This window comes from Gambusia affinis, linkage group LG23 (assembly GCF_019740435.1).
Source record: "Gambusia affinis linkage group LG23, SWU_Gaff_1.0, whole genome shotgun sequence".
Classification (NCBI taxonomy): domain Eukaryota; kingdom Metazoa; phylum Chordata; class Actinopteri; order Cyprinodontiformes; family Poeciliidae; genus Gambusia; species Gambusia affinis.
Genome location: NC_057890.1, coordinates 6857268 through 6874221, shown reverse-complemented (window position 1 = coordinate 6874221; position 16954 = coordinate 6857268). Strand labels below are relative to the sequence as shown.

General features: G+C 39.3%; 1 protein-coding gene across 1 annotated transcript; it reads right to left on the bottom strand.

Annotated features, from left to right (window-relative positions):
• Positions 1-1887: 1887 nt before the first annotated feature.
• On the bottom strand, positions 1888-15377 carry atxn10 (ataxin 10). The gene is made up of 11 exons (XM_044108436.1): positions 15215-15377; positions 14216-14410; positions 12973-13058; positions 12727-12823; positions 12443-12607; positions 11499-11579; positions 11224-11380; positions 10998-11115; positions 10523-10707; positions 7707-7770; positions 1888-4552 (listed from the first exon to the last, which is right to left on the bottom strand). Exons 1-11 carry the CDS (start codon positions 15343-15345, stop codon positions 4368-4370), a joined length of 1464 nt encoding a protein of 487 aa, XP_043964371.1. The 5' UTR covers positions 15346-15377; the 3' UTR covers positions 1888-4367.
• Positions 15378-16954: the final 1577 nt, after the last annotated feature.

Below are 16954 nucleotides of genomic sequence, written 5' to 3'. Positions count from 1 at the left end.
AACGCCAAAGGCTTGCCATTTCTGGACAGCACCCTCAATGTATTTACGCATTTGTTTTTGGTTTGTTTTTAGGCTTTGTATGAGTTACAAAACAATTGGAAGAATATATTTTTATATGAGGAACGTGGCACTTTATGTCATTTCTAGCTGGAAAGAGTGTTTCTTATTCATGTCATATTATTCTTATTTGAAAGCTATAACTTATTTGGAATTTGTGTTATTTTGGAATAAAGGTCCTGAAAATGGAAATGCTTGATTGCACTTGAAGGAACTTGTCCACTTAAAACAGGAGTGTAACCTTCTCAAGACGTCCATAAAAGCCGAGCTACATGAGAGGTTTCCGGAAACATTACTGGGACATCTCAGTCGTTAAGAATGTCATTGGAAACTTGACTTATTTCAGTAATTTAATTCAAAAAGGGAAACTCATATTGCATAGATACGAGATATGAAACTGTTGAGTTGGATAATTATTTCTATAATCAAATTTTGCAGACAATTATAAGACAGATAACATATTTTTAAAACCCTCCACAACAAGGGTGAGCCACTAAAGTGATTGCTGAATCCAAGCATATTCACAGAAGGTTGAGTGGAAGGTAAACTACACAAGGAAGACGGAGAACAGCAGCCTTACAAGGCATCGAATGCAGCTACTTTCTAATCTAGAGGAGTTTTATCTGGGCCGAGGAGAAGAGGACTGCCTAGCGGTCCAAATTTCCTACAGAGCAACTCCAGAGGATAAGAGACATTACAGACATGCAGATGAGAAGCAGCTGCTGGTAAAACTACCTGGGCTTCCTTAACAGCTTAGCAGAGTGAAGCTGATTGCCTCCATGCCACAGCTACAGAGGTTTTTTTTTTGCTAAACTTTGTTTCTGCCACACTATTTCCTTCCACAAAATTTTCCATTTGTATTCTTAGATGCGTCACCCTTTAGAGTCGGCTTCTTTAGCGTGGGCCTCTTACCCTCCTTGTGAAGGGAACCACCGACTTTCCTAAAGACTCCGTAGATCTAAAATATAACATTTTGATATTAACAGATTTTCTGCCATATTCCTATTTTTTTGTAGAACTGAATATGGGGCTTTACCAAAGCAAAACAAAGTTTTCAATGGCATCCTAATTCGTTGAGCTGCACCTGTAGTTGAAAAGTTTGGAAACTTTAAAGGTTCGCAAGGCTTGACAACTAAAGAACAAAAGCAATTTTTTTTAAATTCACACACACTTTATTAGACGTTTTCTCCCAAACTGAAACGCAAGGCGATCTTTGTAGGCCTTTGAGCAGCGCAATAGAGGTCTGTGATATAAAATGCTGATACGGGAAAGGGTAAAGTTCTTGCATTGTCTGACTTGGCAGATGAACGCCCGGGTTCCAGCCCTGCCACCTCTTTCAGCCCAGCTGACCTGCACACAGCCCTCTTTCCTGTGGGGCTGAAAAGCATTGCGGCCGGCCGGTCGAGCGTAAACTAAAGGCTGTTATGTTAGCCGTCTGAAATCCTGATGACCGGAACCCCCGTAAAGCTCCCCCTACTGTGCTGCCGGATCGGCGGGGATAGTCCGTCGGATTGTTTCAATCCATTTTGTCATTAAAAATCGGAGGCAGAGCAAACAGGGTGGAGCAGGGCGCGGGCGGACCCGAATAGCGCCGCATTGTCGAGTTGTCAGAACGGCTCAGCTTATCGAGCGACACGAGGAGGACAGGAAGGAGTGTCGTTTTGCAAACTTGACACTTCCCATCCGATTCCCTTGGTCTTTCATGCGTTCGTACTGTTACTCTGTGGACATTTCCAAAGCATGTCTGTGATTAAACAGAAACGAGCGGAATATAATAACCGCCCATCAAATATCAATAGAGTCAAGTACAAGCACCTCTGCCAAGAGACGGGCTGTTTAGATTTGATTTTAATGAGATGGTTAACGATTTATGATGCATGCCATCAGCTTATTATACATGGAAGACGTAGTGGAAATCCCCACTATCGAGCAATAAACCCTTCAGTGCCAAAGCTAGTAGAAGTGCAGTTATAAACTCATGTTAGGCAGTTTTGTTTTTTTCATATACATGTATATATCTTTAAAGCATGCATATGCACAGATGTTTTCTCAGATGTGCAAAACAAGAAATCTTGAATACCTAAACACAAAACAAAAGTTTCAGAAAAGACAACAGTAGTTTAGAAAAGTGACAATTACTGGAACCCCTGCTAAAGAGGTTTAACAAGGATCTAAAATTGTCATCTTATCTTGCAGTTGCACAAGCTCACACTGAAAACAGGAAGAAAAAAAAAGAGCCAATAACTTATCGAACCTCTCTGCATAATTACTGGAGATAAGTTTGAGAGTGCGTTCACACCAATTACGTTTTAATCAAACATTAGTCCATTTGCGTAAGAAGGTTCGGTTAATTTGGGCAATTAAATCAAACTCTGATCCGAACCAAAAAAGCCAACTCTAGTCCACCTAAGAACCTAGGTCTCGTTTCGGTCGAAGTAAACTCTGGTGTAGTTTGAAAGCATGTGTGAATGCAGAGACCGCTCCAAAAGCACAAAGCGGATTGTGGCGCAGGGCAAATACAATCAAACAGAAATGGATCCTGGTTGTTTACCAAAGACAACAAGAGGAATCCTACAAGCGCCAATCCATTTTGTGAAGAATGAATTGTTCAGAGTCTTTTCCTTCAGTGGTTCCTGTTGCAGCGCCACCACAAGGAAAGCAGTAAACAGGTTTTTCAATTAGTTTGGATTGTTTGACACAGAGCAGTGTGAAAACAAACTACTACACGTTACAATTTGGTCTCCAATTGAGCTAAAGCTACACTCTTTTAGGATTTGTTCTTGTCAGTTCCCCCCAAAGCTTTTCTGTTGAATTCAGGTTAGATCGTTGTAGCAGAAGATACATTTTTGTCTGATCAATCATTTCTGTGATGATTTGGCTGCATGCTTTAGATTCCTAATGGTTGCATTTTTAAGTTTGCAGTTACGAGCCCACCACGTTGTTATTTAAAATTGCCTACTGTTCCAAAGACTAGGGTCCATTACAGGATTCCTAGAAACATTTTTATTTATTTTTTTAAATCACAAGCCTACAGCATCACAGATCTACCAATCTTCTTTGTCTCAGTCTTTTTGGGAGCTGGACAAAATATTGAAACACAATACACTACCAAAGCACAAAATCTTGTCGAGTATTTTTGGTCTAGTTTCTCGTGCCAATACCTTAGTATACTTGAAATAAGACAAAACTAACGTACACATAACTTTCCCGCATGATAAAGCTTGTTTTAAGTAAAAAAAAAAAATTATAAAATAAAATAAAAAAATGGTTCCACTGAGATTATTTAACTTAAAGACACAACATTTTCCCTCATAAGTAAAACAAATCTGCCAGTAGAACTAGCAACATGATATTTGTACCAGAAACTAGACCAAAAATACTTGACAAGATTTTGTGTTTTTGCGCTGCAGGACTACTTGGGTGAAATATCTGGTAGACTTTTAACACAGCATTCAAACTCCGCTTGCATGTAACATTTTCTGTCAGCTGGATGGACTTTTACTTACATTTTTTCAGTGAGAATCTGGTGCTGCAGTAAAAGATGAATGTCTAAGCTTCTTACACATTTTTACTACAGGTGCCAAGAACCAATAGGGTACTATAGGTTGCTATGCTTTTGTTTATTTTTTTTATTTTTTTGGGTTGATTTCTGAAAAAAAAAAAAAAAAAAAGGAGGAAAAAAAAAGTCTCCAATTAAGATGCATTTCCCACCTCGCGGTCACAGCTTCAAGTTTTATTCTTGGATTAGATGTTTTCTCCCTACAATCCTAATAATGGGTCTAGTCGGACACGCAGTTATTTTAAGCGGTTTAATAAGCAGAGCTTCATCCCGCGGCCACGATATTTTAATTAGGCTAGGCCGCCAGGGGGTAGATTACCTCACGTTTTAGACATTCTCTTTCATGGTAACGGCAAAAGCCACGTTTGGGCCTGAGATTAAACGCCAGCGCCTGCTGGTAACCTGAACCGCGTTCGAAAAGCCAGAAAGCCTCGACCCTGCGGTGCTCTTGTCTTTGGATTAAACCACAAAACATCGACGTCTCCGAGAGGTGCCAGCGTGTGTTTGCCACTCACCGACTCCTCATTCCCCAGACTTGGAGCTCCTGACATCTGCGTCTTATAGCATGCAGACCTCGTAGGGTCTTAAGTCTATGGAATCACTTTGGAGAGGTAGAAAAGTTCATTGTACAGACTTTTCTGATTTAAGGATTGTGGGTAAAAGCATCTCTACTGGGTAAATGCACATTTCTTTAGCTGCTCTGCTTTAAAACCCACTGATGGGTTGAGAGAACCTTCATCTTCCGACGTCTTTAGGAGTCTTTCCTCACAGTTTTGAACAGCAAGCTTCCATCTCGCTCCTCAACGAGGAAGCCCAGCTCCCTGAGCGCGGAGTGGTCCACCGGGCCGCGCCTCTCCACAGCAGCCACCAGCTCCTGGTTCTGCTGGTTGTTTTCCAGAAGGTTCCTGATGGCGAAGATGGCCCACTGGCTGATGACTTGAGGCAGTCGGTTAAGGAAGACAGAAGACGAACTTTAACCAAGATTCTGCTTGCGTCATTTTGTTTGTTAATGTACGGTGCCCTTACGGTCCCTATCCCTTGAATATTCCTGAATTTTGCCACATTAAAGAAAACAACATACGTCAGTGGATTTTAAGTACAGGGTTTCTGCAGGATTTCCCCAGCGAAAACGTAAGACTTTAAGACTAGTGGTAGCGTCGAGCTTTTTAGAACAGAATGAAAGTAGAGAAGTACGGCTCGGCAACAGAAAGTGAGGCAGTTGCAAAGATGAACCAGAAAGATGTCCAGAAAACTGATGAGAAATTTACACTTAACCCAAGATAGATGCAAAAAGTTAGCAGCAAGTTAGCAGTAGCCTCAACTGCATAGAGTCTCAGAACACCAGTCAAAGTCGAACAAGAAAAATAACCTGGAATACGAGATAAAATTTGACCTGCCACCATTTGACCAAGCCGTAAGGCTTGTGATTAATGTGCTTAAGGTCAATAAAACAGTTTAGATCCAAGACTGTTCATGTGTTTTTACTTATCGCTGAATAGAAGGGGCAAAAAACGTTCGATCTGCAAAACTCATAGACGTACCCGGGAGGATTTGCTGCAGTAATTTCAGCAAAAGCTGGTTCTAAGTATTGCCTCAATGAAGCCAAATACAAATACCTGCAATGTTTTTCAGATTGTTTAGGCAGTAAAAATGATTAAGATCCTCACATTGTCTCTTCCCAAAACAGTGTGAAGTATTCATAATCTTCATAAAGCTGGAAAAAAAAACAACCCCAAACACATACTTCTTAGTTAGAATTCTTCATATCTCGCAAATTTTTCCAGATTTGAAGAATTATGGTAACCCTGACCATGGTTCCGCCTTCAAGCACCTGTTCTATTTGATTTGTTATTTTTTTCTAATGAGCTGCAGGGAATCAGCAGGGTGGATTCAAAAACAGTTTCACAGCCCAGAGGGAAACAATTATTCAAGGAACTCAAGCAAACTTCGCCCAAACGCCGATTCTCCAGTTTGGGATGTCAAACTCCTGTCCGCACCGTGTTCGTTTTGGGTCACGGAGAACACGAGCATTCCAACCCAAACAAACCAGTTGTGCAGACGTGTTTTGGGATCTCAGTTTTCCCGCTCTTATGTTTCCCAGATTTTTCTTTTTTTTGTTGCTTTTTTTCCCCCTTCCCCTTTGCCAGTCGTTTTGTTTTTGAAGAGAAACAAGGGTTGACAACACAGACAGGCAGACAGAGTTAGCACAGTTTACAACAAGTCTGAGAGGGCTGCATGGGAACAAAGGATCCCCTTTGGCTCAGACTGTTGGCCTGGTAAAAAGCCAGTATTGCAGAGAAATCCGTTTTAGTGAACTAACAATAGCGGCTGGGTCGACGCCCAGCGCAGTGTAAGCTTACAGTTATGAGATCTGTTGCAAACGGTACACAGAATGCAATTAAAGGGGCATAAGACGGTTCTGTAAGATCGTAGAACGGATGAGTGCATAATCTTTCAGGAAAAAAAAAAGAAATGTCAATGCAGGATCATTTCTGGAGAAATGATTAAATCTCCTTCCCTCCGGATTAAGACCTCAGTGGTTGTTTGAACATCGTAGATTGAAATACATCTCATCTCAGTCTATTTGGCTCTTTACAGCTTTCCGATCATAATGCTACAGCCACGGGAAGCAAAGCTGTATAAAATTATCTTAACCTGCCACAAAGGTATGCGTAGAGCTAATCATGTGTAAAACTATTCATACCGCAGTGTAGTTTAAGTTACTTTCGTTCAAATTTGTTTCCAGTAAGAAATGACAGAAAAGCTTCAAATAAAAATCAAATAATATAAAAAGGAGCATCTATTTTTTTAAGTATTATTTTACTTCATATATTTAAAAAAATATATGGTATGGAAAATACCGCTTTCAATAATCAACGGAAAAATCTCTCCAGGCGTTACGTCAAAGCCTTCTTCAAAATACTGACCAGCTTTTCTGAAACATGTTGCTAAAATTTAAAGATTACATCCAAATCTGCCATGGGACATGAAAAATTTAGGGCCTAATTGTAGCTGCCAGCACATTTTCTCCTTTTCTGACTCGGTTTTATAGTTTTGCAATGGAAAAATACGTGTCGAATTCAAGCAGCAGCCTCACATGTTCCTTCGGTCTCCCAGCAACCAGCCTATCCACAATTACCAATCCGCATGTGCCAGACGCCTAATCATGGTGCTGTGTTTACTGTACAGTGGTTTACAGTTTTGGTTGGACCTAGAGCTTTTGGCAGGACACCATGTGCATTGCTTCCACAACAATAAAAAAAACCCCACTATGATCTCCCTACAGAAGGTAATGACTAATGGGATCCCAGAGAAAACGCCACATTCAAGTTTAATGTTGTTATGTGGTCTTAGTCCAGTAGGAAGGTGGTCTTAAAATTTGTGTTATATTAGAGTCACATGATAATTATATATTTTGTTCCCCAATGGTACATACAGGGGTCAGCTAATAAAAACAAAAGTGGGAAATCGGTGTAATTATTTCCAAATAAAAAAAAAAAGACTAATCAATGCGGCTTAGATGTCTGACCACATTTAAAAACCTCTACAGCAGAATTAATGACGAACTGACATTTTTGAGAGAATACCATTCAAAATGTATTGACAGCCGATCGCAATATTTAATATTTAATCTTCTGTAGGATTGTTCTCAGTGTATTTTAAGCCTGGCGGGCCACCAGGTTTTACTTGTGCCCCCCACCAGGATAAGCGTTGCATATTTTTTTAAAAGTCTCTTTAAAATGTTTTTAAGGCTTTATAGTTGGTGTTCAGGTATTAATCTCCCAATCTTTCAGTACCGCATAACTATCAAGTGACATTTTCAAATTTCCTGTCAATTTTAAACATTTTTTTTTTTTTACTTTGAACAGTTTTCTGCTAAGCCAGAAAACAGGCTTAGCAAGTTTTCTGGGGAAACTTTGCTGTTGTGTGAATTATTATATGCATTTTGCACATGTTTTTGAACAATTTAACAAGAACTTTCTATGTACAACCCAGTCGGTCTCTCATTCTGAGTGGCATGCTTGTCCACACAGAATAACTAGCAAAAATAATTAGGAAACGCGTTGGAAGGCACATTTCGAAAGGATACAAGGGTTGTTGCTGTCAATGTTGCAGTTGTCCAAGATGAGTGGGATGCCATCCAGTTCCCTAACCTGAGGACACAAATATTTCAACAAATTACAGCAGAAACATTTGGTACTTAAATCAACGGGAGAAAACAAAGTGCAAGATTTCTGCTTTTAAGACATAAAAGCTGAAACCCATTTTCATCTCTCAAAGTCTTAATTTTCATCTTGTATATTTAGAAGTTGGATGTGCAACTTGAGTCTGATAAGTCTTCTCAGTCCATTTTTGGCATTTTTTTTAAAAGTAGTAATAATAATAATAAAAAAGTGAATGTAGTAAAAATCCAGACTTCAAAGGAATCATGGAAAATTCATTCTTCATCGTGACCAAAAACAGAAGACAAACATGATTTTTTTTTTTTTTAAACCAGCAACTAAATAAATGAACAAAACCTACCCATCATATAAAATATCCCTGGTTTTCAAAAAACACCAACATTTATCATCTTCCTTTTATAAATCCCGGTTTATTTCATGATTCTCAAACAAAAGAAAAGGTGGGTTGTCTGTAGCAGAGCCTCAAATGTGAGGAAAGGCACCAGTGTTGGTCTAAGACCACCACACTGGGTGATCTGCTCTTCATCAGCTGTCTGATCCTATAGGCTTAATGACCATGTGTTGCCGTTGCGGTTCTCCTCCAAACAGACTGGCAGGGAGCAGAAGAACGGCACCGAGTGCCGAGTTTCAGAAAATGGAATAGTCATTTAGAGCGTCGAGGAAGCTCACGTCTGTGCTTCTTTCCACTTTGAGAACAAAAGCTGCTTACATTACATCCAAACCCATAAAGGGATGAATAACAAGCGAGCAGAACCCGAGAGTCTCAGACCGGTACGAGCCGTTCAGAGCCTCGCATGCACATCTTAAATTACCCTCTCTGCCAAAAGGTGAACAGAATGACATTTGGTTTACTGGAAAAAAATCCTCGTGAAAACAGATACGGGGTGATTTCTGACCACTGACGGACCACAGATCAGCATCCATAAATATTACGGAGAGGCCAGCTGAGGGTGGTCATCCCACAGGCATTCCACAAATCTGTTTCTATTAAGCACTAGTGGGTGTATGAAGAGGCCAACTCTTCCCTGACTGCTTCGCTAACCGTCCGCGAGATGCTCACAGGCGGAAAGTGGACGAGATCTCCACAAGTAGCTTCAAGTTGTAACGAAGAAGGGAAGGAGGAAGGAAGAGGAGAGAAAAATCACCCTCAACCTAAGAAAAGTGTAGACATGAAAATCGTCATATTTTCCAGCTATTTCTTCTAAAACCCCGTCTGAAGGTACTATTTTGGGGAAAAAGGAGGCACAATCTGAAATCTTAAAAAGCAACTAGAATCAGCTCTTAATTAGACCTCCACCGAAATTGAGAAAATTTGGGCCGATATAAAATCCAGTGCTAATAATGCTGCTATGGCCGATAACCAATCACTGAAGTTTAATTGCAATGCATATTTCAGCAATAAGGTAGTTAAAAGTGCTTTACATCACAAAAATAAGTAGTCACCAAAAACAACATCCAATCACCAATTTTTTAAAAAAAGTGTTTATATATATATCTTTTCCTACTTTTTCGACACCTTTACGGGGTAAAACCAACGAGAAGCAAAATGAAATATCGGTTATTAATAATCGGCCTATTACTACCGATGTGAATCTTTCAATGTCTAGTCATTTGATCCAATCCCAATTTCTGGGTCAGATTCTGAAACAATTTTTGATTCAGAAACCTAAAAATTGTTTCTGAAAAATCAATTCGGAAACCAGTTTTACTATTCAAATGTTTTAAATATTCTTTAGACGGTTTCATTTAGAAAAATTCTACCAGGTTTCATACTTATTGCATTAGTTTATATTTAAACAGAAAGTGATCTGAGCAGAAAATTCTGTTACTTAAATTCCCTGTACTAGCAAGGTTTATCCTTAAATAAAAAAAATATATATATAGAAGTAGTAGTCAAAATCTAACTTTACAAAAAAATTAAGCAAACTAAAATCAATTTTTGAGCATTTTGAATTGATTCAAAGTTCTCAGGACCAGAAATTGCAATTTTTTTTGCTTCACCCATATCGATAAGTTATCCATTTTTCTGTATCTGGCTCAAACTACAGACAAGCTGGAGAAATCTGATATATTCCTATTGGAGATTAGTCCATATGTTTAACCACTTGAAAGGCAGATTTTTGGCATGACTGAACCTCCATACTTCCATTGCTCTATGTGTGATACAGATCGGGCAATGGCTGCAACTAGGCATTATTTTAGTAATCGTTTTGTACAAGTAATTGTTTAATCGGATAAAAGACATTATTTAGCACATTGTGCAGATTTTTCATTTAACCACTTATTTTACACAATATTAGAACTACAGTAAAAGATAAAAATAGACAATTCAATTCCCTTTTTTTAAAAAAAATAAGCATTTCTTTGCCTAAAATGCAATAACACAGCATTCCTTGAGTGAACGCGTAATCATTTGTAGATTGATTGAATAATTTTTGAATTAACCAATTAATAATTAGATAGCAAAAAATACTTAATAGGAGATTTTCATTTTTACAGAATTTGAACCAGGTGAAGTTAAAACTATGCCATTTTAAGAGTTCTGGGAGGAACTTATTTACAGAGGGTTTTTATGTTAATTGTATACACTTTTGTACAGTTTTGGCTTAATTCCTGGAAGCAAATTGTTGTTCTGCCAGCAAATGGAATTTTTTGAAGTCTGCATACTCCTGCAATCAAATGACTAAATTAGTCGATTAATCTGATCAGCACACGATCGGACCTTGTTCTGGTTGCTGGTGTTGCCGTGGCAGAGGTTTCCTATGAGCCTGATGAGGTGGGCCTTAAAGTTGACCACCGGGGAATCCGAGGCCGGGTCTTCCTCTCCGGTAAAGGGGGAGAAGTTCTGAGTGGCGCTGAAAATATTCCTACTGGCCTTCCCGATAGCATGCACTTGCTCCAGAAGCTCTGCACAGGGAATAAAAAAGGAGAAGAAGAAGAAGGTGGACAGACAGGAAAGAAAACAGTGAGAAAGCACAAACTTCTACAACTTAGTTATATAAATCTTTCACTCACAACTCTAAATTAGGTGGTTTGCTCAAAACTTTTTGGGGGGATATTTGTGCTCTGATTTTATTACTTATCCACACCGAGGAGGATTTTTGAGTGGAATCTTAAATGTCTGTCTTAAGTGAGGAATTGATGGGAATCAGGATCTTCGGCCCCCAGTCAGGGAGCTTGTCTGCTTTTTCATTTACCAACGGTGGTCTCTAGAAGATCGGGGTGGTCCTGCAGGAACATGAACTGCTTGTGGTCTGAGGTCATCTCACACAGCACGTCCAGCAGACTTATCACTGTTAGCGCCTCCTGCAGGACCTACACAGGATTACAGCAAGCAGATTTAAAATTAAATAAAAAAAACATCTCGGAACATTCATACCCAAATGTTTCGGTACGAATTTAGCAAGCTGCAGCATTTATGACCTCGTTGCTGGAAGCAGAACCGGTCGCGAGCGTGAGAACCGCCCCGCAATCTTTCTGGAAGGAACTGGCCAGGAAATGGGCCACACTGGGGGGAACACCACCGCCCTCTGAACCCTCTTCTCTTAACTGGGCCAACAGCAGCTCCAAGAGAGTTACTCTGGAAAAAAAAAAAAAAAAAAAAGGCAATTACTCTATGCTTTTTCACGCAGAAACTAAATATTTACCAACATTTCAATCCAAATTAGTACAGTTTTAGGTCAGAATTGGATCTGTACCTGTCATGATGGGACATCCCAGAATACATGCTTTCCACCAGAGCTGAAGATTTGAGAAAATGCTGAGTTGCCATCAGGACACTGGATTTGAATAAAAAGCAAAAATGTACAAGATCAATCTGTAAAACCTCAAAAAGAGTGTTTCTTCATAGAACATTAGTAGCTATTTCATTTGAGATTTTTGTCGACAACATTGTAGGTGCTGAGGAACAAATATCTTCCATTATAACTATGCAAAGCAAAAAGTCGGCTTTATCTGCAGACTGTTGGAAGTAGGAAAGACAAAAGAACATTCCATAAAAGAAACTGGATGTGGACAGGAAGTGTGCTTCCCAAAACTATTATTTACAAATGTTAAACAACTGGAGGTCTCACAGACAGAGCCATGTTTATTTTGTAATCAGGTTAAGAAGGGAAGATGGTGAGGGAGGTTCAAAGAAACAAACAAAATAAAACTAAAAGAGAAATCTCTAAAACATCAGATTTCAAGTCAACATTTTTACAAGTGTTTACCATAAAGTCAGACTTAAAGTCAGGCATTAAGCAAACTTAATAAATAAATAACTAAAAAAAAATAATCGTTTGCAATTTCTTACAACAGAGGGTTAAAACTAGTTTTGCTTTCTCTCTGTTGATCCAATAAACCAATCCAGACCTTAGCAACCACAGCTATTCTGACTCTTTAGCGGTCTTAAGATTGATGGAGAATCTTTTCTGTGCCCACTCCCTTTGATTTCTAGTAAATATTATTCAAACTGAATCTGATTTTTTTTCTTCTAACTGTCAAAAATCCCTGCAGCAATTCCTCAGTTGTTTCAGGCTCTGGCAGCTTCAACAAACATTCTCTAAGTATTTTGTTCATTCTACTCCTCTGCGCCCCCCTCCCAAAAAAATAATAAAAAAAAAAATTATAATGAGTCCAAACATCTGGAAGCCACACTTACGTCCAGTCCAGGTCAGGCTGGGTCCTGCACAGCTCCATCACTTTGAGAGCCAGCTTGATGTTCTGCGGCTTTGACAGATCCTCCACTTTGGCCTCATCCAGACACGTGTGGAGAACCATGGAGGTGTAGTTCACCACCTTCTCATCATCGATACAGAGCAGCTGCCTGTTCACACACAAATCTGGTTTGAATAAAACTGCGCAAGGTCTACAAGAGCTAAAAGAAAAAGAAAAAACAGTGAAAAGGTGTCCATTCTCTTAGTATAAAAATAAAACCGTTCTCACAGGAGGATGTCGGGGAAGCTGAGCCGCCAGACTTCATCCTTGCTCATCTGGTTTCCGACAGCGAGGTTTCCAAGAAACTGGATCCCACAGCGAAGAGCTGAGCCGCAGACGGAAACAAACGAGTGGATGATTAGATGGGAAGACAGAAAAACAAATAAAACACAGATCGATGTCCTAGTAGTCGTTTTTTTTTTTTTGTAATGTAAACACTGCATTATGCTGCCAATTCAACGGATTCAGACTTACGTTCATATAAGGCGTCTTTGGTCTCCAAATTTAGGGTCTGAAGAAAACTTAGGAGTTTAAGGGATATACCAATGAATCCAAGCTCCCTAGAGGATAACAAAACAGAGATTTTGTACGCAGTAAGTGCAAAGTATCAGTAAAAGTTTCATAAAAGTACCACAAAAAAGTTTATTGGAATCCCAAATTGTTTTACCAACCAATACTGGAACCTTCAACACAACCACTGAACTTACTCTTCACATTCTGTTTGCTACAATCGGAAACTTCAACGTGTTTAAATGGATTTTGAAAACAACAGAGGAACACAAGGTAGCACATAATTAAAAAGTCAAAGGTATTCTTGAAAGAAGGTTACAAAAAAAAAATCCCATTTGAGATTCTGAAACACGGTGATGGATACATTGTGATGAGGGAGTGCTTTTGTTTAGCAGGTATAGTAAATCTGGCTGGAGCGGATTGAAAGCTAAACACAGGGGAAGTGCTGGACAAGCAGATTAGAAGTGAGACGGGATTAAAAACTAGTGTCGGATTAAGAGCTCTGATTAAATAATCACATTTTTTCATTCAAAAGTTTGACACTTTTTTTAAAATTACGATACATTTTGAATAATGACTAATTTAATAAACTGATAACATTTGGATTATGATGAAGTGAAGCAATTTCTACCTTTGTTTAGTGGAATCTGGAGTGTTGTGGCTTTGATTTCGTCCCACCATGCAGATCCACGTGCAGGGATTGGGTTAAAATGCCGTATGGGGATTTAAACCGGCGGCTCTATACGTCATTATCTTCCAAATTACACAATAAAGTTGAGAAAAAATGTTTATATTCCATAGAAAAGGACTTTCCTTCTTTCAGATTTTTGGATTGAGCCTGTGTTGCTCTTTACAGTCACAGTGTTTTAGTGCAAGTGTGATTTTATTCTTCCTCCAAAAGGTGGTAGAAAGCATGTCGCTATAGCAATACTAACACATATTCAGCAGATTTGTTTCCCCACCGTCCAACCTCATCAGAATGTCTCAAGACTTTAACTGGCTTTAGATTTGGAAGATTTTGTAGTTTACTCTCAAACTCTCAGCGTTTACAGTTTATGGAACAAAACGTGAAGAGATTCACTGGGTACGAATACTATACAGTCTCACTGTGTGACAGGAGTTAAAGAGACGCAACAGAAGGCAGAGGCGGAGTGGCAGTTCCATTTAAACTCTCATCTTCCTGCCGCTGCACTCTCAGTGTAATCACCTAAGCAGTTTCTGGTTGCGTGGGCTTTGAACGCAGGAGTTCCTCTGGGACCTGAAGCACTCGGCTGTGAGCTGGAGCTGCAGGGCAGGGGGCCGCGCGTCGTCATCGCCGCTTTCGCTCGCACTCTGCAGGCCTTCAAGCAGCCTGATGAGGACCTTGAGGAGATCAGAGAAAACGTCCTCCCCCACGGCATCCCTGCGCAGAGGAAATTTAGCGAGAAAATTAATTAATTTCACGAGGTTTGAGGAGATTTCAAAACCAAGAAGGATATCCTTTTTTACAACCTCGTAGAAAATATTTCTATGCCATGATCATCTTCGTAAAACAACCCATTTCAATCGTTTTGTGACATATTTAGTGTTGAAATCCTCAATTTAACTTAAAGAGCAGCTCAATAGTTCTCTCGTCCGATGAAAAAAGCTCTCTTCCCATGGATTTTTACTGCTCAATATAGACAGCTTGAGGTTTCAAACTATCCTGAAGGTGGTGAATTTGGAATAGGCTCAATGTTTCTTTCTTGGTCGGCAACTTTCCAGTCCATTTGATGTCAAACTGTTTCCTCGTTGAAAAGTAGCACAGTAGCTTCTAACAGACTTGAGACAGTAGAAAATAACTGCGGTTTAGAGGAGAAGCATAAAACGCAATTCTCTGTTAACCGTGTACTAAAATTACAGTTTAGTAGAACAACAGGGCAACCCATTAACCTCATAAAAAATGTCATTCATTCATCGTTGTCTCGCGAGACAGTAATATTTCAGTCAGGCTTACTGTAATAAACTTCGTTTATGCTGTGGGGAAGCAGCTGAACTTCCTCTCAACCCAACAATTTACTAACAGTGTATCAATAACAGAAAAGCATACATTAATAAAAACACCCAAACATGTTTTCTGGGCATCACATTAAGCTGAACACACTTCAAGCTAGCGTTAGCTTAGCTACCGAGCTTCACGTCTTCACGTTTTTACTAAAACAAGAGAGAGCATGGACTCAAACGGTACCTGTATTCTGCATCTTTCAGCGCACTTGTAAACGTTTTCAACCCCCGCAGGTGTTCGGAGCACTGTTTCGCATTCAAAATGTCAGCGAGAACCGCTGATATTTTCTGCTTGTCATCGATGGAATCTGCCATGTTTCCCTAGCTGCGTCATGAATGTGGGCGGGACACGCAGACCAAACTCTGACTTCTTATTGGCTCAAGTCATCGCGTAGGCGGAGTCGAAGCATGTGCTCATGTTTGCATGTGCTGACTGCCTTCAAACTGTTATTAATGACAAAAGTACATTATTAAGCGCAACAAAGAGTAAAGCTTTTAAAAAGGAAGTTAACTAAAATTCTGCCGTAATAAAAAGTATCTATATTTATTTACACGTACATATAATATAATAAATTAACGAGGCAGAAAATTTTAAAACAACTATTTGTTTTACTTCAAATAATTTTTAATGGTATGTATTTTTATGTCATTATTTTTGTAGAAGTCAGTTTTCACTTTAACACAAAGGTTTTTTGTATTTATATTTTTGTTATTATTTTAAAAACTAATTGTGGATTTGAAAAATCAATACAAAAAAAAAGACTAAACATCCAAGGGAGTGAATAATTTTTATAGGCTCTGTAGTTCTTGCCTCCACTTTTTCTGGATAACTCAAAACCGCAAACATTTTGAATAAGGGAAACCACAAGACGAAGGCTTTGAACTGTTTTACAGTTTGAACATAAAGGGATGATGTGGAATGTCATGTAATGGACCTTACCAGAGGGGCCGCTTTTCATTGGCTGATGCTCATTCTACGTGGTCACGTGGGTGGCAGTCTCACAAACACGAGCTTTTCGTTAGCTAAGTACAGCATAATAGCAGTTCTGATACAACTTCTACACCTTGAAGCCTGTCTGCTACACAGTCTAACGTTAGCTAAACAGATCAATATGCAACGTGTACTGTATCTGACACACACTAAAGATTTTATTTTAGCAGAAAAGGCTTTGGACTAAATTGTTACTCGTGTTAGCCACTCTAGCACAAAGTACAGCTGGTCAATCAACCATCGCTGTGTTCAGGGAAGCGCTGATTAATAATCCAGAAATAAATATCAAGCCTGGAAACTTGATATCGTAACGGACTGGATGTTATGTTTTTAACGTAATCTTTGCTCGTCTTGCGGGGCGCAGGCGGTTGATACGGTAACAAGTGTGCTTAAACTACAAAGAGAGACAGACTAAAAAGGTACGAATGGTTTTGAGTTGATCACCTGTTCGGGTTATTTTACCTTTGTTTACATTTGCTGTGGCTCATTACAGCCGCTGTAGTTTCTAAACGTTGGACCAATTACCCTGTTTGTTTGTGATTATACGTCATTCATAACAAACATCAAATTGAACAAATAGATTTCATAAAATTTTAACAAACAAATGGCTTCTTTATTCCTCTTATCAGTCTGTAGCTTCTCATATTGAGGTCATCAAACCAAATTTCAGATCTACCATAACTGACCGACTGACACCTGCTGGCCTCAGGTTTGCAACCAGCTTGTGACTGAGAAACCAGTAACCTCCTCCCAGATGATGACATGAACTTGTTATTTCCTCTGTCCATTGTAGTAGCTGATATATTGTGAAAATCAGGTAGAAATTATGCACTAATGGAGTCATGTTTACATAGAAACAATGCGCTACGAGGCTTTGCTTGTGAGACTTGCGGTCACGTGGGTCGGTTGTGGGCGGAGCTTGGTAAGGTCCAT